Source organism: Heteronotia binoei, chromosome 12 (assembly GCF_032191835.1).
Source record: "Heteronotia binoei isolate CCM8104 ecotype False Entrance Well chromosome 12, APGP_CSIRO_Hbin_v1, whole genome shotgun sequence".
In the NCBI taxonomy this organism is placed as follows: domain Eukaryota; kingdom Metazoa; phylum Chordata; class Lepidosauria; order Squamata; family Gekkonidae; genus Heteronotia; species Heteronotia binoei.
Window position 1 is genome coordinate 54,476,565 of NC_083234.1, and position 26,341 is coordinate 54,502,905.

Sequence of the window (26,341 nt, forward strand, 5' to 3'; positions counted from 1 at the left end):
TTTGAAAGGAAGAGGCAGACTCATTTCCCCCAGATTCACCTGCCTGGCTAATCCACAGTCTGAGGTCGCAAGGCAAGTAGATATTTATATCCAAATCCTATCCAGAACATCAGATATAGGATGTGGCTTCTCAGGGCCAAAGTAACAAAAGCAAGAGCACTCATGAAGACTGACAACCCTGGTTGCATTGTTGCTGTTTCTTGATGTACAGTACTTGCACATCATCCAGCTGTCTCTTGATTTTTTTAAAATCAAAGTTTGAAGTGTTTTGCACACTAACATGTTGTAATCTTTATAAAATCTCAATATGGTAGGCCAGTAGTGTTAGGCCCATGTTCCAAGATGTTGATGAAAGAGGTAGACACGTGCTTAAAACCACATAGTATATTTTTGGCAGAGGTGAAGTTTGAATGGGGGAATCTTCTGGATCACACCTCATTCTCTCAGCTGTGAAGCTACTCCAGCTCAGATTTCACACCAGTTCTTGTTCCTCAGGAATGTACGGCCTTCCCCGACCTTGGTACTTCCCGTTCCAGAAATCCTACTGGCTGGGGAATGGGCGCACTGAGACCTGGGAGTGGACTTGGCCCTGGTCACGTACCACCCGTTTGAGTGTCATGGAAGAAGATCAAGCTTGTGCCATGGAGAACAGGAGGCTGGGTAAGAGGTGGCAGTGTAAGGTACTCTGCCTCTGATCATGGAGGTTCTGCTTAGCCACTGAGGTATCCATCCTTGTCTATTAATTTGTCTAGTATATGGCCATCGCTACACCTTGTGGCAGTGAATTCCATGAGCTAAGTATATATTCTGTGATGAATTATTTAACTTGAGGCCTTTGTTAGCTGCTTCTCTATCTCCACGTCTCCACCCCCAGATGCCTGAAGCAGCATGCAATAAAAGAAAAAAATATATCCCAGTATTTTAACTGGAGTATAACAAACATAGTTAACAGGACGAATGTTATCAATAATGTAGGGTCAAGCAACGATTACATAGAACCACTTCAGCCAATACCTGGATAAATAAAATAAACTGAAAGCAGTTAGCTGCATCAAAGCATGCATCAGTTTCAAAGCCCACAGCAAAATTTAGAATGCTGCATAATCAATAGTATGCCTCTGCAAAAGAAAAGGTTTTCAGCTGGTGTCTAAATGTTGACACTGGGTGATAGGTGGACCATTCTTTCTTTTCCCCATGGCCTGAATCCATTGCCAGGTATCTTTCTTTGCTTAGGGAAATGCATATTCTGGTGTATTTTAAATCATAAATGAAACTCAGGAAGCTTACATTATCACTGTCTAAAAATAAAAACTAAAAAAAACTACAGCAAATGTAAGAAAATCTAAAAACGACCAGCCATTAAATAATTTTTTTAAAACACCAGTTGCTGGATATCCAAAGAGACAGGTGAAACTAACATTTAAACTAACATTTAAGCAATGAAAAAAATTCTGTAGTTCTACTAGGCAGAGGTATTGCCTAAAACTAATCTTCAGCTTTGTTAATGTAAAGGTTGCCAAATGTTTTCCTCTGTTCTGTGCCCTAACTGTGAGACCCAGTTCTTCCAGTTACCACTGGAGACAGATCTGACGCGCTGCTGGCTTTTCTGTTCTCTGAGAGTGGCCATTCATTTGTTTTGATTCTCTATCCCTGTAGTCTTTAGTGTGCTTTGAAATCTGTTTTGCACCCAGCACTGTAGAATCTAGTTAAGTTTGCAATACATCCTTAATTCCATTTTAAGACTCCTCGGAGTACAGACCAGGGGTTTATTCATCATACATTGAAATTACTTTTCACTTTCAATATCCCCTCCTCTTTATTTTCTGTACTGAAATTTAAGCTTGAGTTATTGGGAACTCAGAATCATGTTATTTTGTCAGAATGTGATTCATTTTATTAGAAAGGTATTATGTGATGACTCTCTGGAATTTTTCTGTGGATCATCATCACATTCTTAATATTATAAGAGAAGGTGAATTGTTTTGCTCTATGCATTCCCTTTGCACTGTTTATAATTTTATAAACCTGCATTGCATCTCACTATAGTGAGTTCAGAATAAAGAGAAGCTTCAGACAGTGTAACCATGGAACTTAGCGTCATAGGATTTTACGACTGCATTGCATGTATTAGAGAGGTTTTTGTATACTGTTACCTACTCTGTTACAGCTAATAATAACCTGTATACTTCAATTTCTTCTGTTTACAGAGGAGACTCGTGGTATTGAGGAGGAGCCAACCCACCTTCCACTGGTGGTTTGTGTGGACAAACTGACCAAAATTTACAAGACAGACAAAAAATTGGCGCTGAATAAGTTGAGCCTAAATCTGTATGAGAACCAGGTGGTGTCATTTCTGGGTCACAACGGAGCTGGCAAGACCACAACCATGTGAGTAGCACAATTGTAGGGCATAGAAGCACCAAATGTCAAGGAGCCTGGGATCATGTTCTCTTTCAACAGTTGTTGACCAGGCCAGTTACCACCAGGGGGAAGGGGGGGACAGGCCCACTAGCAGTACTTTTTCATTGGTCTTAGATATACAGGCAGGCAAAAACCATAACTAGCAGCTTGAATATTAAAGCTTCCATATTTTCTGGGAAAGCTTATCCTTTAATGTGAGAATATGAGTATAGGGACCATGTCTTGCTAAGTTTTGGAAACTGACAGTGGTTCCCTGAATATTGGGGGAAAGTATTCAGACATGCCATCAACAGGATGGGTGTAGAAGGGTATATAGAAAACATCTTTCCACTTTCTGGGAATGTTTCTTCAGTTTCCAAAAGGTAGATTTACACTACAAATATTAAGCCAGTTTCACATTTGTAGAGCTGTTATGACCACCATTCAACAAACTCTAGGAACTGTACTTCTGTGACATGACTGTGGGGGTTATCTGTTGAAAAATGTTCAGAACTCTCTCAAGGCACTTCTTAGCTCTCTATGGAAGGGGTGGAAGAAAGGTAAATCACTGAAAGTATTAACTGGTTTCAAACCAGTTAGTATTGTAGGATTGTGTTCAGCATTACAATGAAGCTGTCCGCTTACAGTCAAATACTCCACTGTTACAAACTGACTACAGAAATTTCAATTTAAAAAAATGTAGGAATCCATGACAGACTGTGTGTCCTGATCATATTTGGATGTGTCAGCCCCTCATTTCTGCATGGAGATCAGAAGCCTCATTTCTTACATCCTTGTAGGCAGCAGGAGAGGCACTCCTCGATGGCCTCCCTGCACCCTTGATGTCATCCCCACTTGTTTTCCTCCTCTTCAGGTCCATCCTTACAGGGCTTTTTCCACCAACCTCTGGCTCTGCTACCATTTACGGCCATGACATCCGGACTGAAATGGATGAGATCCGGAAGAACCTGGGCATGTGCCCCCAACACAATGTCCTGTTTGACAAGCTGACTGTGGAGGAGCACCTGTGGTTCTACTCGCAGCTGAAGGGCATGGCAGAAGAGGAGATACGCAAAGAGATGGATAAGTAGGCACCTTTCTCTTTTTTTCCTGTGGTTGAAATTATTTTGGGGGGGGGCATCCTTGGGGGGATGGGTGCAAGCGTTTCCATGTCAGCACAGAGCTACTTGGAAAGTCAGAACAGTGTGACCATCTTGGGAGCCCCATGAAGAGTCTTACTCAGGATTGGAAAAGAGGAGAGAACCAAGAGACGGCTGGGGGTGGAAATGTGGTCTTGGTTTGTGTGCTGTGCACCCCCCCCTCAGCCCCCCGCACCAGGGGCTCAAATTGGATTCCAGATCCCTAGATGCAGCATGAAACTCCTCAGCATCTCTGATCTTTGGAGGCCCTGCTCTGTATGCGTTTGCCTACGGAAAAAAGGTAGGTGGCAACTGGAAATGGGGCCTTCTTTGTAGTAAATGCCCTCACTACAGCTAGCCTTCTTGTAGTCTTCTTGCAAACCAAGGCTGTTGAATTTTAGGTGGTGGTTAAAACATTTCTGTCTAAGATTTTTCTTTTGTTTTTATATTTTTCAATCTGTATATGGATTTTACATTTTTTATCTACTGCAGTTTCTGGCAACCCTGTTTTTATGTTTTAGTTTTCCCCTTCTGAGTAAACTGCTAGAGTGATTTTTTTTTGTTGGATGAGTTTTTTTTTGTCAGTTTCATTTATTATAACTGGTGTTTTTAGAGTGAGTGAGTGAATGAATTATTTATTACGGTCAAAGACCAGCCCAAAAATAGATGCAGCATCAGCATTGCTTACATTTAAAAAATTACATATTAAAAATAGCAGATAGATTCATTAATTTAATGCAGAACTCTTATAGATTCTAGCAGCCTCACAAAATCTAGCAACTCTAGCTGCCACCCAGAGCTCACGTTCTGAGAAAAGAAGGGAAGTTCAGGATTCCTTTGATTTGCCTATTTGTTCGTTGTTTGTTTGTTTGTTTTTGGAGGATAAGAGTAATGAAATCATATCTAACATTGCAATAAAAAAGTGCACTAAAGCATAAAAAAGCCCAAAAGTTTCAACTTCCACACTTGCACAAGGGCATATATGAGCATGGTATGGTACACCATGGTACCTTCCTTCCAAAAATACAGAGGATAGAACATTAAATTGGGCTTTCCTTTGTTTGGGAATTAATAAATTAGCCTGCTAAATAGACAGCACAAACTACTTGTCCCTGAAAAAAGGATTTTAAAAGTGTTGTTACCATTTGCTGTTTTTAAATTTATATCGTAAGTCATCTTGAAAATATACGTAACGTTTAAATTCAGAGATCACAGTTCTAAAGTAAGCAATTCCTGGTGCTAGCCCAAACTATCCCCATCCTCTTCCTTCTCCTCTAGGATGATTGAGGACCTGGAGCTGACCCACAAGTGCCACTCACTGGTGCAGACGCTTTCAGGTGGGATGAAGCGGAAGCTGTCAGTGGCCATCGCCTTTGTCGGGGGATCGCGGGCAGTCATCCTGGATGAACCCACAGCTGGTGTGGACCCTTATGCAAGGAGAGCAATCTGGGATCTCATCCTCAAATACAAACAAGGTGCACAGCCTAGAGGATTAAATCCATGTTCCCTCCCAGGATTCTACAGATAGAGACTGGTGCAAAACCTGGGGCATTATGTATTCTCCTGCACTATATGGTTTGCTGGTTTGTGTGAATTATCTCGCTTTCATCAGAGTTATCTAGCTCTCTTCTTACACAGGGAGGACCATCCTGCTCTCTACACACCACATGGATGAGGCTGACCTCCTTGGTGATCGCATTGCTATTATCTCACATGGGAAGCTGAAGTGCTGTGGCTCGCCCCTCTTCCTGAAGAGCACTTATGGCGATGGATACAAACTCACTGTGGTCAAGAAGCAGTCTGACTCCCGAACCAGTGCAGGTTTGTGCTCCTGATCTCTTTTCCAGTCTTGGAATGAGTCACCAGTGGGCAGCCCCAGCTTCTCTCCCTCTAGGCTTTGTCACAGGAAGGGGCTGCTGACAGTGATGGGCCCTGGTTGTGGTTCTGAGCAATCTAACTCCACCGCCTTCAAAAACTGCCTTTTGCATTGTGACCAGCCTGAACTACTGCAAATTAGCTAAATGTTTCAGGGCTCTGGAGACAGGGTGAAAATCATCTGCCCCCACAAATAATTTTATGAATGCCTACCTTTTCCCTTGTTAGTCATAGGGAAGGGCAGAATTGTCAGTCTTTGCATGTGGGAGTCTCAGGTTCAGTCCTCACTGTACTCAGCTAAAAAGGATGTCTAACAGCAGATCAGACCTTTCACTGCCAAGACTCAGTAGAAAAATGCTAAGCTAAATGGCCCATTAGTCTCTCTTGGAATGAGGCAGCCTTAAGTTCCTGGGGAGGGACTGTGGCTCAGTGGTAGAGCATCTGCTTGGGAAGCAGAAGGTCCCAGGTTCAATCCCCGGCGTCTCCAAAAAAAGGGTCCAGGCAAATAGGTGTAAAAAACCTCAGCTTGAGACCCTGGAGAGCCGCTGCCAGTCTGAGAAGACAATACTGACTTTGATGGACCAAAGGTCTGATTCAGTATAAGGCAGCTTCATATGTTCTTTATTTGTAAAACTAAATATCCCAAACGTATTTCTGCATTGGGAAGGTGCTCCAACTCTGTCAACATTTTAGTTACCCTTTTCCTGCTCTGCAACCTTGTATTCCTTCCAATTTGACTTTTTGTGTTTAGTACATTTAATTCCTTCCTTACATCTTCTCTTTCTCTGCCTTTGTAGCCCAGTCTCCGTTGCAAGGTACAGGCTGGTTTTTTAATGGCCGTTTCTCTCTTTCCCTTTTGTTTAGATTCTGGACAGACCCATAGCCCGCTGTCTCACTCTTCCATTAGCCCCTGCTCTGAAGTACGCGTCACACAATTCATCAAGAAATATGTGGCTTCCTGCCTGCTCATCTCTGACACCAACACTGAGCTGTCCTACATTCTACCCAGCGATGCTGTCAAGAAGGGCTGTTTTGAGAGACTCTTTCAGGTACCAAGCATTTCATGGGCACATCCTTTTAGGGAGCACAATGGAGGAGAGGCACAGAAAGGAATTAGGGGCTGATTATTTTGAATTAGCAGCATATTTTCGGTTCAAAGGCTTGGATAGATTTAACATTTCCAGAAATGGTGAAGCTGTGTGTTGGCGGGGGGGATGTTTTTTTGCAGGGGGAGGGAGGAACAGAAAATCTGGGAAAACTTGCAATATGTGCAATATTTCTTTCCTTATCAAACCTAAATTCATCTTACTCCTATTAGAACATTAAACACATTGTTTATAATTTAGCATATAGAATTTTGCTGTTTTGTCGTATTAATAAAATCTTAGCTTTAAGAGTATAACCAATACTTGGGAGAGAGCCGCAAACTGCTACACCCTTTGCTATTATAGTACATTTATCCTTATTTTTACCATTTGAGAGGTTGGAAAAAATAAAAGTTCAAAGCAGAAAGTAAAATTTTGTATTAAGGCAATTGTTTTGACCAGAAACAATCTTATAGCAGGATTAGTAGCATATTTAGATATCAAAGTTTTGATATCAAGTTTCAAGTTAGTTGCATCCCAACAATATATGTCTGCAGTATACAGGATTTATCATTTTCTGATGCAGACATAAAAACTTCATTCTGTGCATTTTAAGTGAATAAAAGTTTTATAAAAAGCATGTCACACTTTCTAAAAAAGGCAATATTTTGTAGTTCTTTTACTGTTCACCAAAATTTGCAACTTTTATATTAGAATATTTTTTTAAAAAGTTCTTAGAGAGAAAAACTCACATCCTGATTAACAGCTAAACATCTTTTTAAAACAGTAATTTGCTACTGGTTTATGATCCTCATCACCACCACTCCTTCACCAACAAAGCAATGCAAATAGAAGGGTTCCACAATCTCTGACTTTGGTGTGCTTTCAGTTATGAGTCGCATAATTGTACGGTATTCACAAGTGCATTTGTCTCTGTGATTTTCCTGTTTATGTTTGGTGTATGAATGATATGCTTGAGAGAAATTTTCAGCTGTTCTAAAATATCATGATGGTGGCAGAAAAAAAGCATGTAAGTTCTAAACTAAGCTTAGCCAGAAGCTCTGGAGATTATTTTCCTTCCTCTGGCTTTCTGTTTGTAGCACTTGGAGCATAGCTTGGATGACCTGGACCTGACCAGTTTTGGGCTGATGGACACCACTCTGGAGGAAGTCTTCCTTAAGGTCTCAGAGGAAGATCAATCACTGGAGAACAGTGATGTGGGTAAGGAAGACCTGAGTGCTTGTTTCACTGTCATAAGAGCTTGCTAATGATGGGGGTATGAAGTTGCATTATACTGAATGAGATAGTGGTTCATCCAGTTTAACATAATTTGGCAGTGGTTCTTCAGGGTCTCAGACAGAGAAAATCTTTACCCAGTACCTGCTACTAGAAGTCTAAGTGGAGATGCAGATGATTGAGGGATGGTGGCTCAGTGGTAGAGCATCTGCTTGGTAAGCAGAAGGTCCCGGGTTTTATCCCTGGCATCTCCAACTAAAAAGGCAAATAAGTGTGAAAAACCTCAGCTTGAGACCCTGGAGAGCTGCTGCCAGTCTGAGTAGACAATACTGACTTTGATGGACCGAGGGTCTAATTCAGTATAAGGCAGCTTCATATGTTCAATCCAGGATTCATTCAAAGCAAGGTGTTCTCTTATAGAGCCGTAGCCATGCATTAAGTGCATGGGATGCCAATACTGCAGCTTTAAAAAAGATGCTAGGTGTTGTGGGAGGGGCAGTGATCTTTTTGAGCCTCAGCAGTAGGAATAGGAAGCAATACCACTGGCGAACAAACAGGCAGTTGAACAGCCAACGATGAAAGACAGACCAGTGCATCTGAATGCCTGAGCTGAAAATGGTACAACCTTTTGGTACAACCCATTGGCCAACTAGCTGCCAGGGTACTTTTTTCTTTCAGGACCTAGGGACATGGTACACAGGTGGCAGCAAATGATAAGCTAAACAATGGGAAGAGCATTTCTGTGAACTGAATGTGGGTGTGTGCTAAAGCCATATATAAAGAGAAAACCTGAAGTGCAGTTATAGCATTACGAGTTTTTAGTTTTTCATGTAGTCTGGGTTTGATTTCTCACCACTAACCCCTTGCTGAAGTAGAATAAGCATCCATCCCACAGGTGCCTTTTGTGGGCCTCACAGTTTCTGTACTTTGCAGATGTAAAAGAGTCCAAGAAAGATTCTCTTCTCCTGCCTCTCCCCCAACTGGGCCCAAAGCCTGAGGCCAATGGAGAGCCTCATCCGGGTGCGGAAGTGCTTGAGAAGCCAGAGACAGACCACAGCAGCCTGTTGGCCTGCTCCCAGCTGGCCCAGTCTCAGATGTCGCTGTGCTCGGCTTCCTCAGCGGGCTCTGTGAGAGGCGATGAAGGTGGGGCTTATTCGGAGTTCTATGGGGATTATTCTCCATTGTTTGATAACCCACAAGACCCTGATAACGTCAGTTTGCAAGGTTTGTAACGCATTATGTGAGAGACCTTGCGTTATCACTGAAGGTGGGTGGTGGGTGGGTACTATTGTACTACCAAATTCTCTGGTTCTAGAGATGAGGGGGGGTGGTATATTATATCTTTAAAACCTATCTTTTGATGTATTAAAACTTTAGACAATATTTATTCTCCAAGCAAATCTGCTTTGATTATACATCTGGTGGTGTGTGTGTGTGTGTGTTTTATCTCCTCTGTATGAAATGAGCTTACTATTGGAATTCCCATAGTATCTACTAAGCTTGCTAGACCTTCTTGCAAATGGTATTTATTATTTATGTGCTGTTATCAGTGTGCATTGACACCTTAGAGAACTGCACAAGCCACAAAATGAGAGGTATCTGCCCTAAGGAGCTTCCATTCTAAGTACCAAACTTCACAATATTGCAGATCCATGATCAGATCCCCAGATGTGTATTTTGGTTGCAAAAACAGCTGGGAGACGGAGAATGATGTGGATTAGGGCAATGAAACTGTGGAGAGGGGGCTTATGCCTACCCCTGTGCCATTTCCCGTGTTAGAACCCCTCCATACCACCTGGAGGGAAACAAAACCAGCTTGGGAGAGCATATTCCATGTTCCCTGCCTTCCCAGTGCCCTATCTTTCCCCTTACAGTTTTTGCAGTTTAAATTCATATTTGGGGATCTGATCAAGAGTCCCCCAGCCATGTGTGTTATTTGACAGCAGGGAGACAGAGGAGGGGGAGGGGGAGGGAGGAAGCAAACAGGCAAAGAAAGTGGAATCTGAGTAAACACAGTTATATGTGCCACTCTATTGGGTGCCACTCCTCCTGACCTTGTAGCCTGTCCCTTCTTGGGGACCTTCCTTTCTGAGATTGTGAGGGCCCCTTCTCTGTCCCCAGGTGACATTTTCAGTATGTGGGTAAGCAGCATATCTTCTGTGATAGATTTCTTTTTATATCTGCATGAGGGAGAGAGAGCCTCAGTCTCTTCTGTGCCTCCTTTTTGTTCTTCCCCGCTGTAGACCAAGAGGCCGATTTGGAGGAGCCTGCACTATCAGGGCAGGGGAGCTTCAAGCTAGAGGGCTCCTGGCTCAAGCTGCGCCAGTTCCACGGGCTGATTGTTAAGCGCTTCCACTGTGCCAAGCGCAACACCAAAGCTCTCTTCTCCCAGATCCTGCTGCCTGCTTTCTTTGTCTGCGTGGCTATGACCGTCGCCCTGTCTGTGCCTGAGATAGGTATGTATGTCCATTGCCCTAGAATGGTCTTTGCTGCTGCCACTCTGAGATGCAGAACAAATAAGTACCAGGTTAGGATGACATAGAGACAATGAAAAGCCAAGCCGACACATAAGGAAGGTATTATAAAGAAAACTGGCATACAAATAACTCCTTCCTCTGATCCAGCAGCACCATTTCTAATATGGGTGCTACTGAAGTGGGTATTCAGGAAGCCAGGCTTGCTTTTTGCATCCTTGGTTCATGCATGTAAGATTTGGCTTGGGAGCTTGTTTCCTTTGGTTTCCCACTTGTGGAATGTATCCTGTCTTCTGGAATTAGACTTTCCCAGAGTAACCCTTTTCAAGAGTGTCCAGGGTGTAGCATAGAAGAGGTAAATCAGGCTCTGTTTGAGGATTCCTAATATGAACAAGAATGGGGGTATACATGTCAAAATTCTTGTTTGTTCTTCAACCTCATGAGCTGGTGTTGGGAGGGTGGGGATGAAGTTCTTTGCAAATAATGTTTCCTGTATGAGGCAAATGGTGACCTTGCCGTGAGGAGGTGAATTCATATAGCTGCTTGTCTGTAAAAAAAAAAAAAAAATGCATGAAGTTTCTTTCATGGTGACAACCTCCAGGCCTAATTCAAGTTGCCTAGCAACCATCATCCTCACTAAGCAAAGTGGCAAGGCTGGAAGTTGATGAAAGCCAGGGTGCACTTTGGTGGCTGAGGGGAATACATAGAGCAATAAAGGGAAATTAGGTTGACCTGGAGTTCCTCCTTTGCCTTTCTCCATTCTGGGTGGATTTGGCCCTCTCTTCGCCATGTTAGCACTTGGGCATCCTAGCACCCCTTAAGCATAACCCAGAACTCCAGGACTTCTGCTGACAGATGTTTATTCCATTTCCACAGGAGACCTGCCTCCCCTTGTTCTCTCCCCATCCCAGTATCACAACTATACCCAGCCCAAAGGAAACTTCATCCCATATGCCAATGAAGAACGGCATGAGTATCGGTGAGAACCTTGGCATTTCTTTTCCCTGCACACTGAGAAGGCTCTTGGAAAAGTTGCAAAGGAGGGGAAGCTGCCATTTGCAACTGTTTTGTGATCAGAAAATGTGACAGTAGAAGGGCCTGGCTGGATTATTTCATCTAGTCCAGGGGTGGCCAAACTTGCTTTACCTAAGAGCCACATAGAATAAATATCAGATGTTTGAGAGCTGCAAGACATGAACAAATACTACGCACACGCCTTTAATACTTTCTCTATACAGAAAGATAAAATACATATATATGCATTATAATAACATGACCATGTTAAAAGGAGACTTTTTAAAGAACAAAAGCTGGGAATAACAGTCCTCGTAAAACCAGCATAGGGAAGACTTGAGAGTAAGTCTGCATTAAGTTCCTCCTCGAAGACATTGAAGATATTGGATTTATATCCCGCCCTCCACTCCAAATCTCAGAGTCTTAGAGCGGCTCACAATCTCCTTTATCTTCCTCCCACACAACAGACACTCTGCAAGGTGGATGGGGCTGAGAGGACTCTCACAGCAGCTGCCCTTTCAAGGACAACCTCTGCCAGAGCTATGGCTGACCCAAGGCCATCCGAGCAGGTGCAAGTGGAGGAGTGGGGAATCAAACCCTGTTCTCCCAGATAAGAGTCTGCGCACTTAACTTCTACACCAAACTGGCTCTTCTGGGAGCCTCATAATATGTGTGAAAGAGCCGCATGTGGCTCCCGAGCCACAGTCCAGCCAACCCCTGATCTTGTCCATCATTCTGTTTCCAGTAGAGGACTGCCAGATTTGACAGGCAGTCCTTTTAGCCATTGTGGTTAATAGCTACTGATAGGCCACCTGCTCTGTGAATTGATCTAATCCTTTTTTAAAAAGTCAATAAAATAGGGGCAGGGATCCTACAAAGCTGCCTTATGCAGAGTCAGCCCATTGATGTGCCTTCCTGAGTACTGTTCATTCTGACTGCCAGCAGCTCTTCAAAGACTCAGGCAGCAATAGGGCTTTCCTAGTTACCCGCTGCCTGAGATGCTGAGGATGGAACCTCAGGTATTTTTGCATGCAAAAGAGGTGCATTGCCACTGAGCTGCCTGGTGTTCCTTCTTAGGAGGGAGCCCGCATGATCAAGTTTTGCTCTTTAGGCATTTCAGTCAGTGAGAGAACCTCCTCAGAGTGTGGGCACAGCAGTCCTGCTTGCTGTCCCCTTTATGCCTCTGCTCCTGTCCTCCATCTTGAGGGCTTTTGACTCACAGGTATGGATCGCACCGGGGAGGAAGCTTTGCCTTGGGCAAGGATAACCCTATAGGAAGCAAGGTATGGCAGTCACAATCCTTTTAATCTGAGAGGTTTCCTGAGGGTCTAGTGTGGGTGGCTGTAAGATGTCTAGGCAAAATACGTTGTTTGGCTGCCTGTACAACCTCCACAAGGAGGCTGCTGCTGCAGGACCTGCACACTCATGTGTGGTGGCTAATTAAGTAATTAATCTTTACAAAGGTAAGGAATTAATTGCCACAGGATCCTTGTGCCCAGAAAGTTCCACCAAGGGCTGGTGAAGAAACCTCCATATTTAGTAGCAGTGTATCCTTTAGTACCAAATCATTGGGGGCAAATAGGTAATGGCAGCTTCCCAGCTTGTGAACTTCAATCTTCCAGCCACTGCTGAAAAGGAAAACAGATGAGGTTAGGTGAACCTTTTCATTTTGTTTGGTATGAAATTTCTTGAGTGGAATGGAACACTCAAAAATGCAAAACAATTATTATTTGAAACAAAGCACAGATATGCCTACCTGCTAAGGCTGTTATTTTTCCAACAGTCTTATAAGGTAAACCATTATTTTTGTACTAATGTTGCAGATGGGGGAAAGAGTGGATTGTCACTTAGCTTCTGGCAGAAGTAAAATTCAGACCAGGGAATCACAACATAGCTCAGTCTCTTAACTGCTAGATTACATCTGCTCTTGAATCCGTTGAAACATCCTGAGGATTTTGAACCATTCTGTCTCCTAATCTACCTCTCCTCCTTTCAGGCTAAAGCTGTCACCTGATGCCAGCCCCCAACAGATGGTTGGGACTTTTCACCTGCCCTCAGGGGTGGGTGCTACCTGCGTGCTTAAGACAGCTTTCAACAGCACCTTAGACCAGCTAGTCCAGACGCTGAACCTGAATAGCAATGAATCAAAGATGCTGGCGGCCAAGTACTTTGACGCAATGTGTGTGGACTCTTTCACCCAGGGTTTGCCTCTCTCCAACTTTGTACCCCCGCCCCCATCCCCAGCACCCTCTGACTACCCTTTCTCCCTGGACGAGGACTTGCTGCGGGCCTGGAATTCTACCACCTACCCCTCCACCATTAAAGGTAAGGCATGCCCCCCAACTGAGTCAGAGGTTATACATGGCAGGATCCAGTTTTTGGAGAACAGGCTGGATTGCTAGCTATAATGGTCATGCAGTTCTTTTTGTACTGTTTTTATTTGTTTTGCCTGGAGGCCTGCCTGTCAGAAACGAAGAGAAATGTGAGTGTTATTATCCAGCTAGTACTGTGACGCACTGCAAAAAAAAAACTTGGACTGAGAGTTGCTTGTGTATTTTTTTTCTCTGCACAGAAACGGTCACCTCTGCTCCATCCCTGCCCCACATTATCCATGAACCCATGAAGTGTACTTGCTCCATGCAGGGCACTGGCTTCTCTTGCCCAAGTGGAGTTGGGGGCCACCCACCACAAATGAAAGTGGTGACAGGAGACATCTTGGTGGACATCACAGGGCGAAATGTCTCTGAGTACTTGCTTTATACATCAGACCGCTTCCGGTTACACAGGTGTGTGTGCATGCATGGGGATTATGCCTAGCCTATTTTGCTCTCTAAGAACCCCTTAGTGCAGAGTGGTAAAGCTGCAGTACTGTCATTCGAACTCTCTGCTCACGACCTGAGAAGCTGGTTTCAGGTAGCCGGCTCCAGGTTGACTCAGCCTTCCATCCTTCCGAGGTCGGTAAAATGAGTACCCAGCTTGCTGGGGGGAAAGTGTAGATGACTGGGAAAGGCAATGGCAAACCACTCCATAAAAAGTCTGCTGTGAAAATGTCATGATGCGACATCACCCCAGAGTCGAAAACGACTGGTGCTTGCACAGGGGACTACCTTTACCTTTATTTTGCTCCCTGACTGAGGAGATCCTAAGGAGTTTCCTCTGCTTCAGGCCAAGGATTTTGTGCCTTACAGTTTTTACCACTTAGAAGCTTTGAGCCACTTCTCTTTTGCTTATAGGTATGGTGCAATGACCTTTGGCAATATCCAGAAATCCATTCCAGCATCCTTTGGGGCCAAAGCTCCTCCCATGGTACGGAAAATTGCAGTTCGGCGAACAGCCCAGGTAGGAGATCCACTCGTTTTTTCTTTATTTAACTGAAAGATTCATGGACTGCAACTCTCAGCCAAGGGCTTCAGAGGCAGTTTACAATTTATCAATAAATGTACACCATCCAGTGATCCATCCATTAAAGCCTGAAGCCCATAAAAGCCCAGTTCGAGAATACAACCAACATTAAAACCGACATAAAATGAAACATAATTATATTATTCAAATGAGGGAAAATAGGTAAAGCAGCTCAGGCCCAAAATTTAACAAACACTTTGGTCAAAAGAAGTTTTTACTTGGCAGGACAGCATTGGTGGCTGATGAATAACTGTGGAGTTCTCAGGTGGAAGTGTCACCCCTTAGAAGGCTTCATTCTTGAGGGACTGGCTGTCCTTGCAATGGAGGATCCCTGTAGGTGTTCTCAACTGCTGTGCAGGTTCTTGTGGGACTAAATGGTCCTTTAGGCACCCTGATACTAGGCAGTTTAGCGCTCCTGAAGTGAACAACCCATGCTTCAGTTTCAGTCCAGAAGTGAATTTGCAACCCAGGCAACTGTTTTAAAGCCATTGGATTCCCTAGAAGAATACCACTGAGCAATCTGATCATGGCATTTCTCACGTTAAAACTTTTGGGCATGGAGTGCATGACGGTTTCGACAGCAGCATATTTGTGTGTTGAGTGGTATCACTCTGTACCTCTTGTCCCACATTGTGAATTTTGATAACGATCCACAAATAAGATAGGTATGTTTTAGCTTACCTCTTTCTTCCTCTTTTTGTCCCCCAGGTTTACTACAACAACAAGGGGTACCACAGTATGCCTACCTACCTCAACACCCTTAACAATGCCATCCTTCGTGCCAACCTGCCCAAAAGCAGGGGGAACCCAGCTGCTTATGGTGAGTAGCTCTGGAAAAAGGTGTCTCATGAAACAATGAACACTCAAAACAGAAATCAGAAGTGACTCCAAGTTTGATTTCTTTGTTGGTCTCCAAATGTGATTCTGATTTGCAATGGTAAAAATCCATGTAGTTGCTGGCTTGCCAGATCTTTAACTCAGGAGGCTGTGGTGCCTCTCCTTCTTCAGGTCTGTCAATGGAAGGTGCTTTTGGGTCACATGGAAACTTGAGTTGATTGAGAATCCATGTGAGCCTTAGGATATGCTGAATTGATTTTGGCATTGGGGAACAGTAGTGCCATTTCAAAGGGATCCATCTATGAGAAACTTGATGCTGCTTGGTTTTCTGTGCCTATTTATTTTTTATTTTATTGCATTTGTATCACACCCTCCCCTGATGGGCTCAGGGCGGCTATGTGGGGACCAGTAAGGGAGTGAAAGAAAACTCATTCAACATCTGCTCTTCTCCTTATGTGCTCCAGGTATCACCCTGACCAACCACCCAATGAATAAGACTAGTGCCAGTCTCTCTTTGGATTACCTGTAGGTATCAGTTTTAGTATTTTGTAATTGTGTTGTATTTAACCTAATTTTTATTCCATATTCTAATAATTTTATTGTAAACTTGATTTTTAAAAATGTTCTATGTAAATTTCACAGCAACTTAATAGAATAGAAACGCAAGGTCAAAAATTTAAACAATGGCTGTAAGTAAATGAAAATCTACTTAGAAAGTGATGTCATGACCTTCTGAAGAAAGCTGATCCAGAGAAGTAACCTAAATCCCCCCCCTCCCCAGTTACATTTGGCTTTTTCTTCTGAATCTATTTCTGCCCCATCCTTCCTGAAAGGAGCTCAGGGTGGCTTTATCCATTTTTTCCCTCCCAACAACACTGTGAGGCTGAGTGTGTGATTGGTCCAAAGCCAACGAGATAAATTGAAGACTAGTGATTTTAAACCAAATATCTGCAAACCTACTTGAATGCTCTTACTTTGGGTTGTCCAGTACAGAAACACACCAGAACCAAGAGGGCCTGAACAAATAATTGAGGATATTCTTGGTACTCGTCCTTTTGATTAAAACTGGCCCCCATCAGTCTAGCTGAAGCTGCAGTTGATTACTCCACTAGTTAAGCTGATTAAAGGAGGAATCCCTGGTTTAGGAGAGTGAATGTGTGTGCAGATTTCCCCCCATAGCTTACAAGTGATTATGCCTGAATGACTGTTCCCAAATTTTGCTCCATCCAATTGCAGGCTCCAGGGTACTGATGTGGTCATTGCCATCTTCATCATCGTGGCCATGTCCTTTGTGCCGGCTAGCTTTGTGGTCTTCTTGGTGGCAGAAAAGTCCACCAAAGCCAAGCACCTCCAATTTGTGAGCGGCTGTGACCCAGTTATCTACTGGCTGGCCAATTACGTCTGGGACATGGTATGATGCCAATGATGCTTTTTTTGGGGGGGGGGGGGGGAGGGGGGTCCGGTCTGAAAAGGCAGTAGCAGGGATGGAAGGCCAGATGTGCTGCACAACTGCTATGTTACGGCTGTAACCTAAACTAGAAGGAGGGTCTTTAGTGTATTTTCATGTGGAATAAAGTGCTTTTCACTCTTCCTTTCCTTTGTAGTTGAACTACCTGGTGCCAGCTACTTGTTGCATCATCATCCTCTTTGTGTTTGACCTGCCAGCATACACCTCTCCAACCAACTTTCCAGCTGTGCTTTCCCTCTTCCTGCTTTATGGGTATGTTGGTGCTGTCGGCTTTAGCAAAGTTTGGGTAAAATATTAGTGGTTCTGGAAATTTAGAGTAACCTTAGGCAAAGTGTAGAGCAAAGGAGACTCTGCTGCTTCTTTGTAGGCCAGAGACCGATAGATTTGCCTCTGAATGTCAAACCCTGCCTCTTTCTCCCACAGCTGGTCCATTACGCCCATCATGTACCCAGCTTCCTTCTGGTTTGAGGTGCCTAGCTCAGCTTATGTCTTCCTGATCGTCATCAACTTGTTCATTGGCATCACAGCCACTGTGGCCACCTTCCTGCTGCAGCTCTTTGAGCATGACAAGGTGAGTGAGATTCTGCCAGAGGGCAGAGGGGTTAACCTTGGTTCTACTTTAGACTATATGGAGTAGTGATTACAAGGACCAGAGAGGCCTAAGATTCCATCCTTGGCTTGCTATGAACATCACAGTGTGTGCCCCTAGACAAGTCATTCCCTCTCTTATCAGGTGTAATTGGCTGGCAGTCTGTTTGTTTAATTCCCCATCTTTCATCACCCACATCTCCAAATAAGTGTTGTGAGGGTTGGAAAAAGTACAGAAAGCAGCAACCAGAGGTAGAGCCTCCTTTCAAGGAAATGCTAAAGAATTTGAGGTTTTTCAGTTTAGAAAAAAAGCAAAACCTAAGTAGGGGACCATGATAGGTGCTCATAATGGTGTAGGGTGGAGAAAGTGAATTGAGATAACCTTTTTTCTCCATCTCTCAACTGCTTTTTTTGTTTACTTAAGTCCACCTTTTCCCTAGGCAGTTGGGACCTAAGGTAGATAACAAAATAAATCACAGAAAGTTTAAGACATCAGCATATTTAAACAGCTATCGAAGACCTTACAAATAACCATCCACAAGAGGCCTCTGCCCCAGCAGATGGTGGCTCAGTGGTAGAGCATCTGCTTGGGAAGCAGAAGGTCCCAGGTTCAATCCCTGGTATCTCCAAAAAAGGGTCCAGGCAAATAGGTGTGGAAAACCTCAGCTTGAGACCCTGGAGAGCCGCTGCTAGTCTGAAAAGACAATTCTGACTTTGATGGAGCAAGGGTCTGATTCAGTATAAGGCAGCTTCATATGTTCATATGTATGACTGCTGGGGACATCTGGTTGAAAACAGGATGCAGGGTTAGATGGACCTTTGGCCTGGTCCAGACTGATATGTTTTTCTCAATAGGACCTGAAGGTGGTGAACAGTTACCTAAAAAGCTGCTTCCTGATCTTTCCCAATTATAACCTGGGTCATGGGCTGATGGAGATGGCCTACAATGAGTACATCAACGAGTACTATGCCAAGATTGGTAAGTTTGTTGATCTGTTTAAGCACCTTATGCAGCTGCTTGATCTCTGCCTCCTGCTGGGCTTGTTTTGGAACCAGGGGTTCAGCCCCTGAACCTGTCTCCATTACCATGATTTAGTTCTAGAGTGTGTGAAACAGTAATGGGGGAAAAATAACTTCAAGCATATGCAGAGTATAGTGCCTTTCTATTGAGTGGGTGAGTGGGCAGTCTTAGCTCATGTTTCAGTCTTGGCATCCACCATCTCTTGCTAATCTGAGTGCAAGCAGAACAGTCCGATATGCCTCTTTTCTCCTGAGCAGAATCCATGTGAGTTTCACTCCAGAGATAACCCACAGGTTCCTTGCGTTTTTCTGTCTTAATCTGTTGTATATTTTAGATTCCTTCTGAGCCAAAAATTAGTTTCCAAAGTACTCTACTGTAATACACGCATGATAATAAATACACAGAAATACATGTACCAAATTAGCAAGATGATAACACGCTTGGAGAGATTCTCATTGTGGTCTTAGGCTGGGCAGCATGAAAGGATACTTGACTTTAGCCTAGGGGTGTCAGACTCATTTGTTATGAGAGGTGTCAAACTCATTTGTTATGACATAAATGAGACCTTGCTGGGCCGGGCCATATCGGGGTGAGCCATGTGTGTACTTATTTAAGGTTAGGTAGCAGAGAGATAAATTTTATAAAGAACACAGACAAACACGAATGTATTTTTTAAAAAGCTTAAAACATACTTAAAATGTTAGCACTCATTGGTCTTAAATATGTTTTCTTTGTATTTCTCCCATGAGATCCAGGGAACTGGGCAAAGGAAGCTCTGGCTCTTTCCTTCCTTCCCCAGGGGACTTGGGGGGAGCCTCAGCCAATAGAAGGAAGAGAGGCTTGGCTCAGTAGCTCTGCTGTGCAACTGAGAGAACCTGACAAAGCAAGCTATTCCTCCCCCCTTCCTCCCCAAGGGAGGAGCCTCAGCCAATGGAGAAAATAGAGGTTTTGCTCTGTAGCTCCTGTGCAATTGAGCAAGCCTTGCAAAGCAGGCTCTTATGTAGAAGGAAGCAAGATATAGAAAGAAGGAAGCAGATGGCAGCCAGTTGCTCAGAGGCCTGATAGGAGCCCTCTGGGGGTTTGATTCAGCCCCCGAACTGCATGTTTTACACCCCTAGCCTGCTCTAGCCTTTTCTCCTTCTGGCTTTGCTTACAGCCTTTAGTTGCTTAGCCGGATTGGCATCTAGGCTCAATAGAGAACTGAGCATCTGTTTCTTTAGCTGGGATCACTGCTTTTCAGCTGTAAGCTCAGTCGGTTTTTGTGACTACCCCTTCCTCTCCCCAGGACAGTTTGACAAAATGAAGTCACCCTTTGAATGGGACATTGTCACACGAGGTTTGGTTGCCATGACGATTGAAGGCTTTGTGGGCTTTTTCATCACTATCATGTGCCAGTATAATTTCTTCCGGAAACCACAGTAAGTACCCGGTTGAGTGTAAACCTCTGCTCTGACTCTGTATCCTCAGTGTTCAGTCTACAGCCTTCATCTTCACTGCATTTAACTAAGAAGGGTTGCGGGAGATCTGGTGCATCTAGCACTGGTATGCCTGTTTGACAACTGCTGAAACAAAAAATGTGCAATGCAGGAGACAGCTTCCCTTTTTGACTTCATTCCAGCATCATTTGAACAAGCAAGAGTAGGAAGAAGGACTGCTTGCTCCTGCACCTTGCCTCTTGCAGGAGGGCAGATCCAGGAGCATAGCAACTCTCCTCCCAAAGGTCATGGACCATGACTATGCGCAGTTGCAGCTGAAACAGAAATACAAGCAGTTAGTAGTGGCAGAGGTCATTGCCTAGGGCCGCTTGTGCTAAAAGTTACAATAATTCAGCACGTTTAAAAAAAAGGATTCAGTGGTGAGCTAAGTTGTTCTGGAAATTTGGATAAGTTTCAAACATGTTAAAAATTAAACTGTCTCTTGTTAACTTTAATAAACTTAATGCTTTAAAAATATTTGACCTTGTCAGCTGAGAAAATCTTTATTTTTTGACCACTCAACAGCCTAACTACATTTCTTACTTTGGAGAGAAGTGAGTACCGAGAAGAGAGTGTAGGAGACAAAAAGAGGTGGGGTGTTCTGGAATAGGTGAAAGGCTGGGCTAGACCCACTGCCCTTCGGCTGGCTGGGCCCCCTGGAACCAACAGCAGAGAGATGGTGGTCCCCGTTAGGTAGTTGTTTGGAACTGGATTTAATTTACTTGCTGCATATAGTTGGCTTCAATCTTAAAGGATTCCCAAATTCTAGAAGTCCTTATTATTATTTTTTTAACTTTTACTGCTAGTAAAAGAGCAGTAGACTTGAGAACCAGTTCGGTGTGGTGACTGAGTGCATGGACTCTTATCCGAGAGAACCCGGTTTGATTCCCCACTCCTTCACATCCAACTGCTGGAGTGACCTTGGGTCAGTCATAACTCTCTCAGATCTGTTTTGCTCAAAAGCAGTTATTGGAGAGCTCTCTCAGCCCCACCTACCTCACAGGGTGTCCATTGTGGGGAGGAGAAGGGAAAGGGAATTGTAAACTGCTCTGAAACTTTCAGGTAATGAAGGGTGGGGTATAAATCCAATCTTCTCCTCCTCCTTCCATTTAAGGTGCTACCATAATATTTTGTTTGCAGCTTTGCTGTAACAATGATGGTGCTGCCTGTGAGGAATTTGGTTCCCCCGGGCCATTTACAATAAAAACAATTTAGGATAATTTGCAAGTAAAACAAGCCAGAGTTGACAAACCTGATTAGCAGCAAGAAGAAGACAATCAAACTGAAGCTTTAAAAACTATAGTAGGTGTAAGATTCTGAGATTGTTTCCCTTCAAGGAACTGTGGGTGGAGCACGCACAGGCAGAGTAGCTGAGCACCAACCTGGGAAGATCACAAGTTCAGTCCCCAGCTTCTGTGGGTATCAGATTGCGAAGAAGACCTTTTTCTGCCTTGAAACCTTGCCACCAATTAGAAGAGATGATACTAAGCTGGTGGTCCAACTCAAACTCTAGTGGTTCTATATTGATGTAAGGATCATAAACAAATCAAGGTTTAGTTACATTTTTGAAGGATTCCTTGTGATGACTAAATTGTGATCTATTGAAGTTAGGGAGTTTTTCCCCCTCCAACTGTGATCTTAGAATATTCTGCCTGTTTGTCACTCACATTCGTACACACACACAGCATAGGCCCTCCTATGCCTTCCTCAGGGCTTGTGACTGAGCCATCAGTATCTAAGTTTAAAAACTAATTTTGAAAGGAAGTATCGCTTCAGTCACCATGACTGGGCAAACAAACCACATATTGCAGCTATAATAATTAGGCGTATCCAGTTTTTTTCCTCAGTATTTTTCAGTTTGAGTCTGTTGGACTTGGAAAAAAAAATTGGATTCCAGGAAAAAACTGAATCACAATACCAGTAAAGTATTTGGCTCCAAACCAAAAAATGCAGAGGGAAAAAAAGCAGCAACAGCTCAGAGGCAACTCAGCTGGGGCTTTTTTGGGCAGTCTGCTCAAAACAGCTCACAAAGCAGCTGAGCCTTTGGGGAGAAATCTCCCTGCAGGCTTAGCTGGGGCTATATTGGGCAGCCCAGTTTAAACCAGACTGCCTGAAAGAGTCTGCAAAACAGCCGATCTGCAAGGAGAGCTCCCCCTGCAGGCTCACCTGGGTCTCTCTTGGGGAGCCTGGTTTAAACTGGACTGCCCAGAAGCACCCAGCTGAGCTGGTGAGGAGAGTGGTCTCCCCCCCCACTCAGCTGTTTTCTGGGTTGTCTTCTGCAGCTCCTTTAAACACCTCCGTTTAAAAGCCTGAGAACAACTGAGCAGTGGAGTGATCTGCTCCAGCCCAGCCTCTCAGTGTTTTGCAAGGTTGCTGGTAATTTCTGAATATATCCATGATTTTTTCCCCCAGTTTCCGCTCAAAAAACCCGGATGTTTTTCGGTTGCCAAAATATATTTGAAAAACACCAATAAGGTATTTATCAGGTGTATTTTTGGATTGAGTGGATCTGAATGCACACCCCTAATAATAATGAACTAGGAAGCAAAAGAACAACTTAAACATGTTGTTTTTCATTGTTGCATTTACTTTAATTTAATTCTGAGTAGGAAAGGGTCAGATTTACTGTTGGTATTATTGGTGGTATATTATCTCACTGAGCTGGGAAAAGAACAAGCCACTGTGGCAGCTTCCACCCCAGAGCCATTCCCCATTTCTCTCCCTGCACCAGGCGTCTTCCTGTGTCCACCAAGCCCATTGAGGATGACGTGGATGTTGCGAATGAGAGGCATCGTGTGTTGCGCGGAGATGCTGACAATGACATGCTCAAGATTGAGAACCTTACTAAGGTAAAAGTGCCTCTAGTTGGCAGGAGATGGAGCTACCAGTGTGGGAATTAGGGGCAAGAGAGGTTCCTGGCAGGTGAAGAAGCCAGCAAGTCACCAGCTAAGAAAAGAGTTCCAGTGCAAATTCACTACTAGCCTGAAGTGCATGAATCAAGCCAGAAGACAGGAAAGTGTTCACTTAACTCTACTTGTGTGTCATTCTCTTTTTGTGTGCCAGGTGTACAAATCCCGCAAAATTGGGCGTATACTCGCTGTGGACCGCCTGTGCGTGGGTGTAAGACCAGGGGAGTGCTTTGGCCTGCTGGGTGTCAATGGGGCTGGGAAGACCACCACCTTCAAGATGCTGACAGGGGATGAGAGCACAACTGGCGGGGAGGCCTTTGTCAATGGGCACAGGTACATCCATAGTGCTTATTTTTGAATGGCAGTTTTTGAGAGGGTTGAGTAGAAAGTGGCAACTCTTACAAGGCTGAAAGGTAGTATCGCTTTATACCTCAGAGTACTACTTGCTGGGAATAAGCAACGAGAGAGAGCTGTTGCCTTCATGCCTTATTTTTGGGCTTCATGGGGGCTTCTGTAGCTAGCTACTATTACAAACAAGGTGTTGGAAGAGATGGATCCAGTATAGTGAAATCCAGCAAGATTCTTCCTGTGTTAGGGCTGCCCTTTTCTCCCCAAACGGTATAATCTTCCATAGGGCCCAACCTGTTCAATCATCATGTAATTCTGAGAATTGGTGGAAACTATGCCTTTTCAGTTTGATTTACTTCAATTGTCTTGCCTCATTTTTTGCACTCTGTACCGTTCTTCTTTCATTTCTATAACTGCAAATCTCTCTTCCTCTTCCGCTTGTTTCTGTAGCATCTTAAAGGAGCTTCTTCAGGTGCAACAGAGCTTGGGCTACTGTCCACAGTTTGATGCGCTTTTTGATGAGCTGACTGCACAAGAGCACCTAGAGCTATATACACGGCTGCGTGGCATCCCCTGGAAGGATGAGGAACGGGTAAGCCAGTGGCACAGTAGAGCCATGTGAAGCCTTGAGCTCCTTGTCTACAAGTCTCTCTTTTTTCTTTCTGTTAGAAAAGCTTTGAAGGGGGAGAGGTAAAATGTAATTGTATTAAAAGGACAGATCATGAAGTAACCACTTAGATTGCCCCTCCCCATAACAGCTTATAGCAATTTAAGATATAGCTAAAGGTATAATAAAACGTGCTGATCTTAGTAAGGTCTGAATGCAGGAAGAGTGGATGAATGCATGGCTGTAGCTTTCCACTGTTCACGAGCAAGTTGGCTGGTAGCTAAGCGGCGGTGTGTGTGTGTGTGTTGTCAGCTGGAGCTAGATCCAGGCATGAAGAAGGGGTGCTTGGCATCTCTCTGTAAATCTGAACTGCAGCTGTTTTTCAAGGTTGCTTCAACTTTGACAAGTTGACAGTCAAGGAAAGTAGTGTGTGTGCATATGTGCATAGCCAGAAGATCATGTAATGAAAGTTAACACATTTCAGTTTCTGATCATACATGCCATCAGGGAAGTAAAATGATGGACATTATAGTCCATGTTATTAAATGCAGCTAAGAGCTGCTTGTGGTGGTTTTCTGGATTAAATAGATACTCAGAAGTTTTGTGTTGATGTCCCCTGCTTTTCTCAGGTGGTGAAATGGGCACTGAAGAAACTAGAACTAACCAAATATGCAAACAAACCTGCTAGCACCTACAGTGGTGGCAACAAGAGGAAGCTGTCCACAGCCATTGCCCTCATTGGTTATCCAGCCTTCATTTTCCTGGTGAGGGACAGAGATATGGGTCAGGTGCCTGGCACAGCCCTAGGGGTCTGCAGTTCAATTTTTTTTCCTTTTAGTTTTGTTTTGGTATTTCAGAAAGGGACATGACTGTTGTTATCCTGAAATATCCTAGAATATTTATAGAATTTCTGGAATCCATTTGGGGTAATTTCCTTTTTGGGGGTGGGGTGGGCTCAGGAATACAAGGCATCAGTAGACAGGTCCACCACCACAGTTTTCAGTGGGTGATACATTTTGTGTCTGGACACCAGAGGCCAGGTCTACTGCCCACTGGAAACCTAGCATTCAGACTCAGATTCCAGGTCTGCCTTGAAGCTGAAATTACCACCCCCCGGAAATTCTAGGATGTAAATATTGGGAATTCTGAAATGTTGTGATTACTTTTTGCCACTTCGTATATCCCTGAGCTAAAGCAGTCCAGCAGATTTGGGGCATAATTTTGCCTTGGAAATATCCGAATGCAGATTCCTGCACAGTCCTTGGTGACTAACAAGCAGGACTGATGCTTCAGTGCTGTACTACTGTGCTGTGTCCCTAGGGTTGGCTGCAGGTGTATACTGTGTCTTCATATGTGCTGAATCCAGTAGTACTATAGTAGCATTTAGTGACAGAACCAAAGCATTACAAGACCAAAAAAGAGGGAAATTAAGTGTGTGTGTTCCTGTTCACAGAGAAAACATGTTTTAAACACCAGTACGAGGTTTCCACTCTTTAAAAATAATATAAATCGGTGCAAATCTGCCATAAGTGATCTTGTGAGCAGGTTTTCTGGGATCCCTTCCACCCCTGAGATGCATACTTCAGGACCCACAGTTCCTGATACAAACTTTGTTGGAATGGAAATCCTGGAGATACTAGTCTGGGGAAAACTAATTCTTTTCTCTGCCCCTTTTCCTGGCAGGATGAGCCAACTACTGGCATGGACCCAAAAGCTAGGCGTTTTCTGTGGAACCTCATCTTGGACATCATCAAAACTGGCCGCTCAGTGGTGCTGACATCGCACAGGTTGGGGTGACCTGTTCCTACTGTCTGAAGGGCTATGGGGAGGAATAGTTGAAGCCACAGAACAAAAACCTTAATGAATTGGAGCATGTTCTTAGCTGTTGCAACTGGAAGACTAAATGTTTGATGCAAGCCCAGGATTACCCACTTGACCACTTCTCTGCTGATGCCTTCCTTTTCATTTTTCTCAGCATGGAAGAATGTGAGGCCCTCTGCACTCGTCTGGCGATCATGGTGAACGGACGCCTGAAGTGTCTTGGCAGCATCCAGCACCTGAAAAACAGGTAATCAAGAGGATAACAAAACGGGAGGGGGGAGAGCCCCTTCCGGACCTTCAGGTTCCAGCTAGAGCTGCGTTAATACTTGATGGGTGAGTGAGGATCTTATCTTGTTGCCTTGTAGAACAGGATTTGAGTTGTGGTTCCTATGAATCTGTTTTACTGGATGGAAGCGCATTTGCTCGAGCATCCAAAGTTTCTGTGAAGGCCACCAAACAATGCCACTAACTGGACCCCCCAACCACTTTCTTGGTTTCTGAAAAATAAGGCAAGGTTGGTGGGGAAATCAAAGTGTGAAAGCCACAATGACATCTGTGGTCTGTAGACACTGCTACCTGTCAGCAGTACATTGCTTTGCACAAAAGTCTGGAGGCCTTAGGGCATGTTTAGCCTTGATCTGG

At 44.0% G+C, this 26,341-nt stretch overlaps 1 protein-coding gene across 3 annotated transcripts in view; it reads left to right on the top strand.

Annotated features, from left to right (window-relative positions):
- Positions 1-26,341, top strand: part of ABCA2 (ATP binding cassette subfamily A member 2) — an 86,550-nt gene that overhangs the window by 54,596 nt on the left and 5,613 nt on the right. For 2 of the 3 annotated variants that reach the window (XM_060251758.1, XM_060251760.1), the window contains 26 exons: positions 496-660; positions 2,208-2,388; positions 3,275-3,487; positions 4,818-5,014; positions 5,178-5,360; positions 6,279-6,463; positions 7,600-7,720; positions 8,669-8,959; positions 9,979-10,191; positions 11,086-11,188; positions 13,220-13,548; positions 13,796-14,009; positions 14,457-14,562; positions 15,334-15,445; positions 15,927-15,987; positions 16,699-16,873; positions 17,067-17,182; positions 17,354-17,501; positions 18,374-18,497; positions 19,825-19,957; positions 22,746-22,863; positions 23,078-23,256; positions 23,722-23,863; positions 24,508-24,642; positions 25,562-25,665; positions 25,854-25,946. In XM_060251758.1, coding sequence (XP_060107741.1) covers positions 496-660; positions 2,208-2,388; positions 3,275-3,487; positions 4,818-5,014; positions 5,178-5,360; positions 6,279-6,463; positions 7,600-7,720; positions 8,669-8,959; positions 9,979-10,191; positions 11,086-11,188; positions 13,220-13,548; positions 13,796-14,009; positions 14,457-14,562; positions 15,334-15,445; positions 15,927-15,987; positions 16,699-16,873; positions 17,067-17,182; positions 17,354-17,501; positions 18,374-18,497; positions 19,825-19,957; positions 22,746-22,863; positions 23,078-23,256; positions 23,722-23,863; positions 24,508-24,642; positions 25,562-25,665; positions 25,854-25,946 — 4,141 coding nt within the window. The remainder of the gene's footprint in view (positions 1-495; positions 661-2,207; positions 2,389-3,274; positions 3,488-4,817; positions 5,015-5,177; positions 5,361-6,278; positions 6,464-7,599; positions 7,721-8,668; positions 8,960-9,978; positions 10,192-11,085; positions 11,189-13,219; positions 13,549-13,795; positions 14,010-14,456; positions 14,563-15,333; positions 15,446-15,926; positions 15,988-16,698; positions 16,874-17,066; positions 17,183-17,353; positions 17,502-18,373; positions 18,498-19,824; positions 19,958-22,745; positions 22,864-23,077; positions 23,257-23,721; positions 23,864-24,507; positions 24,643-25,561; positions 25,666-25,853; positions 25,947-26,341) is intronic. The other variant, XM_060251759.1, reaches the window with a different exon arrangement.